General features: G+C 60.3%; 1 protein-coding gene across 5 annotated transcripts; it reads left to right on the forward strand.

Moving 5' to 3' along the window:
* Positions 1-608: 608 nt before the first annotated feature.
* Positions 609-12,378, forward strand: SCYL1 (SCY1 like pseudokinase 1). Of its 5 annotated transcripts, none has more exons than XM_045775483.2 (18): positions 609-789; positions 1,139-1,279; positions 1,471-1,593; positions 1,673-1,899; positions 2,311-2,401; positions 2,483-2,638; positions 4,971-5,129; positions 6,009-6,116; positions 6,868-6,981; positions 8,927-9,082; positions 9,609-9,797; positions 9,919-9,994; positions 10,278-10,442; positions 10,679-10,821; positions 11,479-11,550; positions 11,639-11,851; positions 11,940-11,994; positions 12,115-12,378. In XM_045775483.2, the coding sequence occupies exons 1-18, from the start codon at positions 679-681 to the stop codon at positions 12,237-12,239; spliced, it is 2,424 nt and encodes an 807-aa protein (XP_045631439.2). In that variant the 5' UTR covers positions 609-678; the 3' UTR covers positions 12,240-12,378. The 5 variants fall into 5 exon arrangements, with proteins under 5 accessions (XP_045631439.2, XP_087711157.1, XP_045631440.2 ...); XM_087855031.1 differs by having other exon boundaries at positions 11,482-11,550; XM_045775484.2 differs by having other exon boundaries at positions 10,730-10,821.
* The last annotated feature ends 105 nt before the right edge of the window (positions 12,379-12,483 follow it).

Here is a 12,483-nt window from a genome sequence, read left to right on the forward strand (position 1 = left end):
CACTCTTCTCTTGTTGCTGCTTCTTCCCTCCCTGCCACAGGATTCCTGGACCTCCCCTGGACCTTTGCTTCATTCTCTGCCCCCGCCCCCCTCCTTGCTTCTCAGGGCCTCTGTCTCCTTGAGCTTCTTTCCTGGTCACTCAGTCATTCCACCAACACTGATGCGTCATTGGATCCTGGAGCTGCCCACTGGCTGGTGGGAGAGAACATCTGGCTCGGGGACAATTGTCCTCCCTAGGCTTCCATCTACCCCACTTCTCCTTCACCCCTTCACGTCTGTCTATGACTTCCTCTTCCGTCTCCCTATCTCTCCTCCTCCATGCCTCGGTTTCTCCATCCCCGGTCCCTTCTCAAGTTCTCATTCCCATAATAACGCAGGGAGGTGGACTCTGCTACCACCCACATTTTAGATATAAGGACACAGAGGCGCAGAGAGTTTGGGTGACCTGCCAGGGCCACACACCTGGTAACTGGTGGCGCCTGGCCAGCAAGTGCTTGGCTCCCGCTGCGTAGAGTTGGTCCCTTGCCCGCGGCCCCGCCCACCGACCCCGCCCACACCCCGCCCCTCGTCTGCTCCGCCCACCGACTCAGGCCCCGCCCCCGCCCCGCCCCGCCCGGCTCGGCGGCCCGAGGACCCGGAGCAGAGGCGCTCCAGCCTGCGGCGGCCGCGGCGGCGACGATGTGGTTCTTTGCCCGGGACCCTGTCCGGGACTTCCCGTTCGAGCTCAGCCCGGACACCCCCGAGGGCGGCCCGCCCGGGCCCTGGGTCCTGCACCGCGGCCGCAAGAAGGTGAGCGCGGCCCCGCTCCGCAGGCCGCGGCCGACCTCGGCCTCGCCTAGTCAGCGCCGCCGGCCCCGCCGCGTCGCGCCCCGCCTGACGTGGCCGCGGAGCCTCCGGGGCAACGGGCCGGGGGAGGGGGCCGGGCAGTGCAGACGTGGCGGGCGGAAGGACCGAGGGACGACAGGCGGACGGAACCGGGGTCACGTGGGCCCGGCTCAGTGTCCGAGGGCTGACCTGGGGAGAGACCGGAGGTAGCCCTCTCCTCCCCGCACTTGTCAGCTCTGGGGACCATCTCGGAGCTGGAGTGGTCGCCTGTGGCCCAGCCCACATCCCTCAGGGCCCTCTGCCCTCCCCCCAGGCCACAGGCAGTCCGGTGTCCATCTTCGTGTATGATGTGAAGCCCGGTGCCGACGAACAGACCCAAGTGGCCAAAGCTGCCTTCAAGCGCCTCAAAACTCTCCGGCACCCCAACATTCTGGCCTACATCGATGGGCTGGAGGTACCTGCTGCCCAGGCTGCCCCATCTCTGCCCCTCGATTTCTCCCAGTCTCCCAGTGAGGTCTTCTGGCTTCCTGGCCCTAAGCTTCCACCCCTTCTGCCTCAGCACCCCCAGATTTGATTCCCCCTTCTCCACCTGTCTCCCTGCGCCTCTCATCTACCCTTCCTCTCCCGCCATGTCCCCTTCTTCAGACAGACAAATGCCTCCATGTAGTGACAGAGGCAGTGACCCCACTGAAAATGTATCTCAAGGAGCGAGCCGAGGCCGGTGGCCTGAAGGAGCTGGAGCTGTCCTGGGGGCTGCACCAGATTGTGGTGAGGTGGGGGGCAGTGGTGACGAGAGCAGGGTGGGGGACTTCAGTTGCTGGAGTGTGATGGCTCCTTCCGCCCCCAGAAAGCCCTCAGCTTCCTGGTCAATGACTGCAGCCTCATCCACAACAACGTCTGCATGGCCGCTGTGTTCGTGGACCGCGCTGGCGAGTGGAAGCTGGGGGGCCTGGACTACATGTATTCGTCCCAGGGCAATGGCGGGGGACCCCCCCGGAAGGGGGTCCCCGAACTTGAGCAGTATGACCCCCCGGAGTTGGCTGATGGCAGTGGCAGAGCAGCCAGAGAGAAATGGTGGGTGACTGGGGGCGGCATGCCCCAGCCTGCCCTATTCTGGAAGCTCCTGCAGCCTCGGGACCCCGCAGCTAGCTGGCAGTCCCCCTGTCCCCTGCTGCCCAGCTGGGGAGGGAACCGGAGTCCTCCGGGAGGTGGGGCAGAATAAACACGGGCTTTGCGTGTGTTTTGGTGGTTCTGAGTTTGAAAGATGTGTGACCTGGGTGGACGTTGTTGCTTCTCTGAGCCTTACTTTCTTTATCTGTTCAATGGGACTAATGAACCCTGCTTCTCAGGGCTGATGGCAGAATCAGCTGAGGGACATAGCTCAGGGTCTGCCATGTAGTGAGGTTCTGGTGCCCAAGGCAGGTTGGAGGCCTGTGCTAGCAGGTGGCAGGACCTCGAACAGCTCTGGTCACTACCCTGCCTCAGGTCAGCTGACATGTGGCGCCTGGGCTGCCTCATCTGGGAAGTCTTCAATGGACCCCTACCTCGGGCGGCTGCCCTGCGCAACCCGGGGAAGGTGAGTGTCTGCCCCAATCCCAGCTCCTCTCTGCCAGCCAGCCAGCCCTGCCCTGCCCTGACACTGAGCCTTCTCCCACAGATCCCCAAATCGCTGGTGCCCCATTACTGCGAGCTAGTTGGCGCCAACCCCAAGGTGCGTCCCAATCCCGCCCGCTTCCTGCAGAACTGCCGGGCGCCCGGTGGCTTCATGAACAACCGCTTTGTGGAGACCAACCTCTTTTTGGAAGAGATTCAGGTGAGCCCCCCAGCCCACCCCGGCCTTTGGTCCTGTGTTCTTCACCCTGGCCCGCCCTCCCCACTTTGTGGGCTCCCTCATAATTAGACCCTGGGAGACAAGCATGGACTATGGAGCCAGACTCTCCGGGCCTGAACCCTGGCTCCAGCTCTTACTGTGTGACCTGTCTGACACTTGTTACTAATAAGAGTACCTCCTTCAGAGGAGCTCGGTGAGGAGTCAGTGAGTTCGAAGTGCACAGTAGAGCGTCCGGCGCACAGTAGGTTCTCAGTGACTGCTCCTGGCACCCCACTGACTCCACCGTACATACTGGCCCTGACCCTGATGTGTGCCATGCCCAGTGTCGCTATGTGTGGTGGGCAGCAGGGTGGGAGGGAGAGTCAGACTCAGATCCCTGCCCTTAAGGATCGAGTAGGGAGTAAATGGACCAGGTACCCTCCCACGGGGACTCTCCCAGGCAGAGAGGGACGGAAGATACATAAAAGGAAATCTGAACTCCCCGGGACAGGGATAAGTACCAGGAAGGAAAAGAGTGGGTCAGGGTGCTCAGGGAAAGGCTCTCTCAGGGCTGACATTTGAGCGGAAGAGTGGGAAGGTGGGAGCCATGGGGATGGTACTTGGGGAAGAATGTTCCAGGCCGGGGGAGCAGCCAATGGAAAGATGTGAGGAAGGGATCCTTGGCTTAATCTCCTTGAACTTCAGTTTCCATATCTGTATGATGGGGATAATAATAGTCTCTGCTGGCCCATAGGTTGTTGTAGGGAATGAAGGAGGAAGGCTCAGCCCCGGATACCTGCTCTGACCCGGCCGTGTGTGGGGCACACAGAAAGGTGACTGAGAATCTGGAGTTGGGGAGGAGGGACAGACACTTGCACAGACCTTGATGGAACAGGGCCCATGGACTCTTCAGAGCACAGGGGACCTGAGCTGCGTCTTGAGGCAGAAGCGCTGGAAACGCTGAGCCCCATGCCTCCCGGGCAGCGTGGGGGCCGCAGGAACGTTGTTACGTGGAGTTCTCCTCACATGGCTGACTCTGCGAGGCTGCCCTGCTTAAGATGTGCTCCCTAGGAGATGGGTTGTTTCTGGCCAGTCTCAAGGAGAATGTGGAGGGCAGCGCCTAGGGGCCCCTCTTCCCGTCATGGGGCAGACCAGTGGAGAGAGCCCAGCTAGGCAGCCTGGAGTGTGGTTGGGCCTTTCTCTGGGCCTCGGCGTCCCACGAGCCCTGCCATCAGAGCACAAAGCGTGCCTCCCACCCGACTGAGCTGCTCGGGTGCCAGGCAGGTGCTCGTCCCCAGCCAGAGGTCAGCTTTTCTGGGCCAGGCAGCAGCTTGGGGAATGAGGGTACAGTAGTGAGCACAGGAACTTCGGAAGCATACAGCACTGGGTCACAAGCCCTGCGCAGTCACTCCTGGCTGGTGACCTTGAGCCTCAGCCTCCTTGCGTGTACACGAGGGGATGGGCACCTCTTCACGGGGTGCAGCACAGTGGAGCTGCCAGACCACTGAGGCACACTTTTCCCTGACTGCTTTCTAGCTGTGTGACTGTGGGCCGATTCCTTGCCCTCTCTGTGCCTCAGCTTCCTTGGTGGATTAAATGTGGATTATGTTGGCACCTGTCTCATAAAGTTGTGCGGGGATTACTTAACCCGCATAAAGGTTTTAGTATATTACTCTGGCTGGCCTGTAGGCTGGCCTCAGGAAATGGGAGTTGTGGGGATGACAGCCTCAGGGAGGTTGGGGGGATCATTGAGTTGACAGCCTGGCCTGTCTGGATTCAGTGGGAGGACCCGGTCTGGGGGTCAGCTGCGCGTCATCCCTGCCTTCCCCAAAGCTTGCCACGAACGCCAACCCAGCCAGGGCCAGGGGGATGGACTGAGCCCCCGTCCCCTCTCTGAGCCTTAGTTTCCTCATCTGTGCCCTGGGGTTAATGGTACTCACACTTCGGGTTATCGTGAGGAGTAGAGGCAAGGCTGACAAAGGGCCTGATGCCCCAAGCGGCTGCTTTCCGGCAACAGGTCAGTGCGGTGGTGGGAGTGACGATCACCGACTGGCGAGGCCGCCGCCGCGTGAGGCGCTGAGCCGGCAGCTCTCCTGCACACAGCAGCTCTGTGAGGTGGTGTAGTTACTGTCCCATTTCACAGATGGAGGACTTATCCCAGGTCACATGGCTACTGACAGGGGGAGTTGGGATTTGAACCCAGCCCTGTTGGGCTCCAGAGCCCATAAGCTTCGGTTCTCTTTCAGGTGACGGGGGACCCCCTGTCCTTGCCCATAGCTGAGGAGTGGCATGACTAGGCTGATCTCCTACCTGTGTCCTGTCCTTGCTCCCCCAGATCAAAGAGCCGGCGGAGAAGCAGAAGTTCTTCCAAGAGCTGAGCAAGAGCCTAGACTCTTTCCCTGAGGATTTCTGCCGGCACAAGGTGCTGCCCCAGCTGCTGACCGCCTTCGAGTTTGGCAACGCAGGAGCCGTCGTGCTCACACCCCTCTTCAAGGTGGGTGGGGGCTGTGGGACCCAGACTCTGGCTGGGTGGGTCCGAATGGCAAAAGAGAAGGCTCTGGGGGAGGGACAGCCTGGTGAGGGCAGACCCATCTCTCTCTCTCTCTCACACACACACACGTGCGCGTGTGCTGCTGACATCCCCTTGCTTCAGCGATCCAGGGCCACCCGATCAGCTGTCAGCGAGGCTGTGGGGACTTCTTGTCCTTGGGGAGAAGAAACCCTGTGCCTCTAAAATTCTTTTTCCGAAGCCCCCTTACTTCAGAGCCTATAGAACTTCTTGCCTTTCCCCCAGACAGCACCCTTGGTCTGACTTGTGCACCCTGGTTTCCGAGGCCCAGGAGATCACCTGCTCACCACCCCACTTTCCATCGTCCCTCCTGACCACTTGGCACTCTGTTCTTTTGACTTCTAGGGGCTGGATCCTCCCCGCCTTCCTCAGACCCCAGCCCACCCTTACCTGGGCACGTGCCATTCCCCACTCTGTCCACCCTGGGAGAACACTTTTCCCTGAAGGGGGAAGATAGCGAGCAAATCCTGTATGGCTGGGAAGCTCCAGAAATTTTAGAATTATGGCTAGAATTGTGTGTGCGTGTGTGTCCGTGTAGTGGATTGGTGCCTGATTACACGGAGGGGCACAGACCTTTCCTCAGCCCCCTGTGAGGCTGCCTTGACCCAGAAAGGTGAAGGGCAGGGCTGCCTGAGATGGAGTATGGGCGGAGGGGCTGCCGGACAAGTGCCTGACTCCCTCCACCCTCCTCCCCTCCCCACCCTGGGAAATGAGCAGGGAGCCCAAGGAAAGAAAAGGAGCCCATTAAAGTCACCCCACTTCTGGGGATGTAGCTGAGCCCCCTCTTCCTGCTCTTTCCTGAAGGTGGGCAAGTTTCTCAGCGCTGAGGAATATCAGCAGAAGATCATCCCGGTTGTGGTCAAGATGTTCTCATCCACCGACCGGGCCATGCGCATCCGTCTCCTGCAGCAGGTGGGGCTGTGGTTAGACCCTGCCCCCTCTACCCCGCCCGGACCCCACCTGGGCCGCTGGGGAGACCCCTGCCTCACCTCCAGCCCCAGGCAGGTGGCTGGAGCCCCTGCCCTGGCACCCTGGAACTTTCCCCCAAACACACACAGGCGAGGGACTGGTAAGGCCAGGCTCTTAGGAAATCGAGGCCATCACGGGGCTCATTGGCAGCTTTGGGAAGGCGCAGCCTACCCAGACTGTAGGCCTTCTCCCTGCAACCCAGTCTCTTGGCTTGGTCACTTGAGCCATTTAGAGTGGGGATAGTGTCTCTCCTGCCAACGCCAGGGCAGTTGGGAGCATCAGACATGATCTGTGGGATCGAGGGTGGGGCCCTCTTAGGAGCCAGGAATTCCTAGCGGCTCCAAGGTATCATTCCCTCCCCAACTGCCATTTTTGGTGGGTGGGGGATGGGAGGGAGGTCATAATCCCTTTTACAGAAGAGGCAGTGGAGGCTCTCAGAAGGCATGTGGTGCAGGACCAGAGGCCAGACCCTCCAGCTCCCAGTCCTTGGTTCTTCCCAGCACCCTCCTGGCCTCTCCTCCTCACTCCACATGGTCCTAAGACCAGAGAAAGGCCAGATGCGAGGTGGAGGGCTCAGGAGAACCACCTGGCTGGCCAGTGCCTGTGTAGGGGGTTAACCAAGCCACGAAATGGGCCGGTGGCCATGGTCAGGCAAGGAGGGGCCGACTGTGTTTTCACTCCGACCGGGCCGCAGATGGAGCAGTTTATCCAGTACCTGGACGAGCCGACGGTCAACACACAGATCTTCCCCCACGTGGTGCACGGCTTCCTGGACACCAACCCTGCCATCCGAGAGCAGACAGTCAAGGTAGGTGTGCCCGGGGTTTCCAAGGCCCGGAGGGGCTCACATGACAACTCAGAGACCTTGGTTTGGGCCTGTGCGTCTGAGCGGGTTAAGGGAGGGGCAGGCGCCGTCCTGCACGTAGGTCCAGACTCTGGGTGCAGCTCAGCAGCTGGTGGGGGAGCAGGATGGGCCTGGCCTGTGGTCCTCCGTGCAGCAGACCCTGGCTGAGGCGCTCTCTGTGCCCAGCCCTGTGGCCCATGCTGGGGTGCAGGGTGTCTCATGGAACTGCTTTTTGAGGTGATGGGGAGTGGGCTTGCCAGACAGTAAACACAATTAGAACAGATATGTTAGGGAGTGCCTGGGTGGCTCAGTAGCTTGACTGACTCCTGATTTCGGCTCAGGTCATGCATGATCTCAGAGTCCTGAGATCGAGCCCCGCATGGAGTGTGCTTCTCCCTCTCCCTCTGCTCCTCCCCCCTGCTCATGCGCACGCGCGTCCACTCTCTTTCTAAAATAAATAAAATCTTAAAAAAAAAAAAGTTATGTTAGAAAGTCACAGAGTGTGGGGGCGCCTGGGTGGCACAGCGGTTAAGCCTCTGCCTTCGGCTCAGGGCATGATCCCGGCGTTATGGGATCGAGCCCCACATCAGGCTCCTCTGCTATGAGCCTTCTTCTTCCTCTCCCACTCCCCCTGCTTGTGTTCCCTCTCTCGCTGGCTGTCTCTCTCTCTGTCAAATAATTAAATAAAATCTTAAAAAAAAAAAAAAAGTCACAGAGCATGAAGAGAAGGGTTTGCAGTTTTAACAACAGCCGTGAGGGAAGACTTTGCTAAGGAGGTATCATTGAAGGAAAGGAGGCAAGGGATCGGGCTACGGGGAGATGGGATCGAGAAGAAATGTGTTCCCTGGAGAAGGAGCGTGTGCAGAGATCTTGATGCCAGCATGTGCCTGGAGTGGAGAAGTAGCCACAGGAGGGTTAGCGTGGCCGAAGGGGCATGGGGGAGAGAGGTGGAGTCCGAGAGGTCGTGGTGGCTCCGATCTGAATGGTAGTAGCAGGTGGTCAGAAGGGGCCACGTTCCAAAGGTGGGGCAGACGGTATGTGCCGATGGGTGGCTGTGGAGCCAAGTATGGTTTCTGGCCTCCGGTGGCCTCTGGGCGACCGGAAGGTGAAGTTGCCATTTACCAAGAAGCGTGGGAGCTGCAGGTTTGCGGGCAGAGGTCGGTCTGCTCTTGGCCATGTCTATCAGGCAGGTGCATGTGTCTGTTTGGCCACTGGTAATAATACGTGTGTGAAGTTTAAGGCAGAAGCCTGGGCCCGAGGTGCTCGGCATTGGCATTGTCCTAATAAGAGCAGTCAAAGCCACAAAGTGGGTGAGATCACTGGGGGTGAGGTGTACAAGAGAAGGGGCCTGGGGAGCAGCTCTGGGGGTCTGAACAGTAGGATCTCAGCCACAGGAGACTGAGAAGGAGCAGCCATCGAGGTCAGGGGAGAACCAGGAGAGGGCGGGCTCCTGGAGGACCAGAGATGGAAGTCTCAAGGAGGAAGGAGAACTTGGGGGTGTCACAGCTGCTGAGGGGTCAAATTTGGTTTGGATGGAGACTTGGCCACTGGATTTAGCAACACGGAGGTCCCTGGTGACCTCCTCTCGAGCCAGTTGGTAGAGTGTGGTGGGGGTGTTTCTGTGGAAGTCTGAGTCAAGTGCACGCAAGAGAGAGCAGACGGAGAGACGGGAGACAGGAGTGTGAACAAACACGGAGGTTTTGCGGTGAAGGGGACAGAGAAGTGTCTCCTTCCTCAGCGTTCTGGGTAGGGACCACGACCAGGTTGGGAGGTAGGTCTGGGGGGGCCTTGGCGGGTCCTGTCAGAGCCCAGGGTCACTGTTGGCCTCCACACCCTCCCAGGAGGCTGCTCCTACACGTGGCCCTTTGCTGGCTATGGCCCCCAATTTCCACACTCCCCCACCCTGCAGTCCATGCTGCTCCTGGCCCCGAAGCTGAACGAGGCCAACCTCAACGTGGAGCTGATGAAGCACTTCGCACGGCTGCAGGCCAAGGATGAACAGGGCCCCATTCGCTGCAACACTACCGTCTGCCTGGGCAAAATCGGCTCCTACCTCAGTGCCAGCGTGAGTGCCCTGCCCACAAACTGAGACTTCTGTCACTGCCTGAGGACCACAGCGGCCTCTAGGGCCAGGCCTCCTTGTGCAGCCCTAATGTCTGAGGGGCAGATGGTGATGGATCTGGGAACCGAACCCAGACTCGCTTGGCCCCGTGGCCCGTGTGCCTTCCCTCAGCCAGCGTTTGCAAATGCAGACGCCTGCAGTGCCCGGACAGTTAGCAGGAATGAATGAATGAATGAATGAATGAATGAATGAATGAATGAATGAATGAATGATGTCAGCGGTGCAGGCCTCAGCCCCAGGGCAGCTGCTGCTCCAGCCCCCGCTGTCCTGGCAGCAGGAACCCACTGCTGTGGGAGGAGAAGCCAAGATTGAGTTTTAAATTAAAAAAGTCTCCTCATTTGTTAGGGATTAGCTCACATTTTTCAGACTCAGGCGGGGGGGGGGGGCACTGTGCTCTGGGAAGCAGGTCTGGCAGTGGGTCCCATTACTGACCCTGCACTCAGGAGCCCTCTCCCCTGCCCCTCCCCAGACCAGACACAGGGTCCTCACCTCCGCCTTCAGCCGGGCCACTAAGGATCCATTTGCACCTTCCCGGGTGGCGGGTGTCCTGGGCTTTGCTGCCACCCACAACCTCTACTCGATGAACGACTGTGCCCACAAGATCCTGCCTGTGCTCTGTGGCCTCACCGTGGATCCCGAGAAATCGGTGCGAGACCAGGTGAGGCACAGCTGGGCCCGGGCTCTGGAGCTGGGGCTCTGGGGGATAGCTGGGCCCTGGCTGGCCCGGTGGGCTCACGGGAACCCTGGAGGCCCCAGCTCTGCCCCTTACTACCCCACAGGCCTTCAAGGCCATTCGAAGCTTCCTGTCCAAACTGGAGTCTGTGTCAGAGGACCCCACCCAGCTGGCTGAAGTGGGTGAGTGGCCCACACTCATGTTCCCTCTTCCTCCCACCACATCTTTGACCGTCACCTGTCATGGCCCCCTTCCACCTCACTGGAGTATCTGGAAGCTAGAAGAACCCAGGGAGCAGACCGGACACCATTGCTCCTCACCATCCCCATCTCACCGATGGGGGAGCACAGGCCTGGAGAAGGGGGGCCACTAGAAGTTGCTCTGTGTTAGTTACTGCCTTCTTGTCATCTTCCCCATGAGAGCCTGGCGTGACTGTCCCTGTCTCTCTCTCCTGTCGCTGCCCAGAGAAGGATGTCCACGCAGCCTCCAGCCCCGGAATGGGAGGAGCCGCAGCCAGCTGGGCAGGCTGGGCTGTGACAGGAGTCTCCTCGCTCACCTCCAAGCTGATCCGTGCACACCCAACAGCCACCCCAGCCGAGACCAACGTCCCCCAGAGACCCACGCCCGAGGGTGAGTGTCCCACAGTGGCTGCGTCAGTGACTGAGAGGGCTCGGGGGTGCTGGCACCCAGGATCTCTTCCCGTCTGGCCTCCCCTGGGGTGGTGGTGGGGACATGGGGGACAGGGCAGGGTTTAGTCCCCTCACGAGCTTCTCCCTACACCTTCCTCCTACCTCAGCAACCTCTCCCTGTTTTGAGACCTTCCTGGGTCCCAGTATATGGGAGCTCAGTGAGCCTCTGCTCCTCAGGACTTCCTGCCCCAGCCCCCACCCTTGTCCCCGCCACACCCACAACCCCAGGCCACTGGGAGACGCAAGAGGAGGGCACAGACACGGCGGAGGACAGCAGTGCTGCCGACAGATGGGACGATGAAGACTGGGGCAGCCTGGAGGTGAGTGGGGCTCAGGGGGTCTCCCCAGGTGACTCCAGCTCAAAGGTTATCAGCTGCCTTCAAGGAGCTCAAGTGGCCTTGGCTGGAGTCACGCCTGTCCTCATCTGCACGGCATCCCTAGTGAGGAGGTGTCATGGAGTGGCCCTTGTGGGTAAGAGCTGGCAGTTGACACCCACTAAACTCCAAAGGCCCCTGGGAGCAGGGCTGGAAATGGAAGTCCCGGTGGGCGGTTTTGGGGACAGCCCAGTGGTCTTTCTCACTCTCTTCTCCCCATCCTTCCCTCACTAGCTCCATTGGTCAGCAAGGAGAGGCCATTCCCAGGCCTACGGGGGGTGGGGGAGTGGGCTGAGGATGGAGGAGGGCTACCCTGAAGGGCATGGGGGCAGACCTCTGGGCCCGATTTCTCCACCTGCTGAGAGCAGTCTCTGGCCTGGGGCTGCGGGGAGGGGTGTGGAACAGCGAGATCTTATTCCCCAGCCTCAGAGGAGTGAAGGCACATCCACCCTAGAGATGGGAAACAAGACTTGAGGAGCAAATGAGATGGAATGCAAAAGAAGAAGGGGTGGAGCCCGTGGCTGGGAAGGGGCTGGCAGGCTTCCTTGCCCTTTGGGTGGGCGCTGGAGTGCCTATGGCCATCCTCTCCTTCCCACACTGCAGCAGGAGGCCGAATCTGTGTTGGCCCAGCAGGAAGACTGGAGTACTGGGGGCCAGGCTAGCCGTGCTGGGCAGGTAAGCAGGGTGGGACACGGGTGTTCCTATGGCGGATGGGGCCAGGTCTCCCCCACCCCATCGGGCACTACCTCCCTACCTTCTGCAGACCAGCAACCTGGACGCCAAATCCCCTGAGTCAGACTGGAGCAGCTGGGAAGCCGAGGGCTCATGGGAACAGGGCTGGCAGGAGCCAAGTCCCCCAGAGCCGCCCCCTGAAGGCACAAGGCTGGCCAGCGAGTATAACTGGGGTGGCCCGGAGCCCAGTGACAAAGGTGATCCCTTTGCTGCTGTGTCCGCACGACGGGAAGCTGGCGCCCAGGTACGTGGCACCCGTCTGGGCAAGGGTACAGAATGGGGTGGGCCTCAGCTGGGAGTGCACCCCCACTCCAGCCCCACTTCCCTTTCAGCTGAAACCTGATTCATGGGGTGATGACAACTGGGAGGGCCTGGAGACAGAGAGCCGTAAGTGCTTCCCCTTGAAGGGCTGATGGGCTTCGGCTGTTGACCTTGGGGCAGGTGCAGGCTGGGCAGCCGAGCCCCCTGTGCTCCTGAAGCCCTCAGCCCACCTTCTCCTGCTCCCAGGGCAAGGGAAGGCCGAGCTGGCCCGGAAGAAGCGGGAGGAGCGTCGGCGGGAGATGGAGGCCAAACGCGCAGAGAAGAAGGCGGCCAAGGGCCCCATGAAGCTGGGAACCCGGAAGCTGGACTGAACGGCGGGTGTGGGCGCTTGCAGCCGCGGAGAGCGGGCCCCGTGGATGTATTTATTGTACAAACCATGCCAGCCCGGCCAGTCCGGCCAGGCACATCTCACGTGTACATAATCAGAGCCACAATAAATTCTATTTCACACCCCTGTGCTGGGCTCAGTGTAGCCCCTCCCAGGAGGCTTGGGTCTGGCGCTGCCCTGTGGAGTCCACGCCCACCACAGACATGAACATCAATTTGCTTCGAAAG

Source organism: Ursus americanus, chromosome 24 (genome assembly GCF_024610735.1).
Source record: "Ursus americanus isolate L20-20 chromosome 24, mUrsAme1.1.p, whole genome shotgun sequence".
Taxonomy (NCBI): Eukaryota; Metazoa; Chordata; class Mammalia; order Carnivora; family Ursidae; genus Ursus; species Ursus americanus.

Coding starts and splice junctions, on each gene's coding strand:
- SCYL1 (XM_045775483.2), top strand. CDS start 679: ATGTGGTTCTTTGCCCGGGACCCTGTCCGGGACTTCCCGTTCGAGCTC. Junction 9,798..9,918: donor AGAAATCGGTGCGAGACCAG/GTGAGGCACAGC, acceptor ACTACCCCACAG/GCCTTCAAGGCCATTCGAAG. Junction 11,852..11,939: donor GACGGGAAGCTGGCGCCCAG/GTACGTGGCACC, acceptor CTTCCCTTTCAG/CTGAAACCTGATTCATGGGG.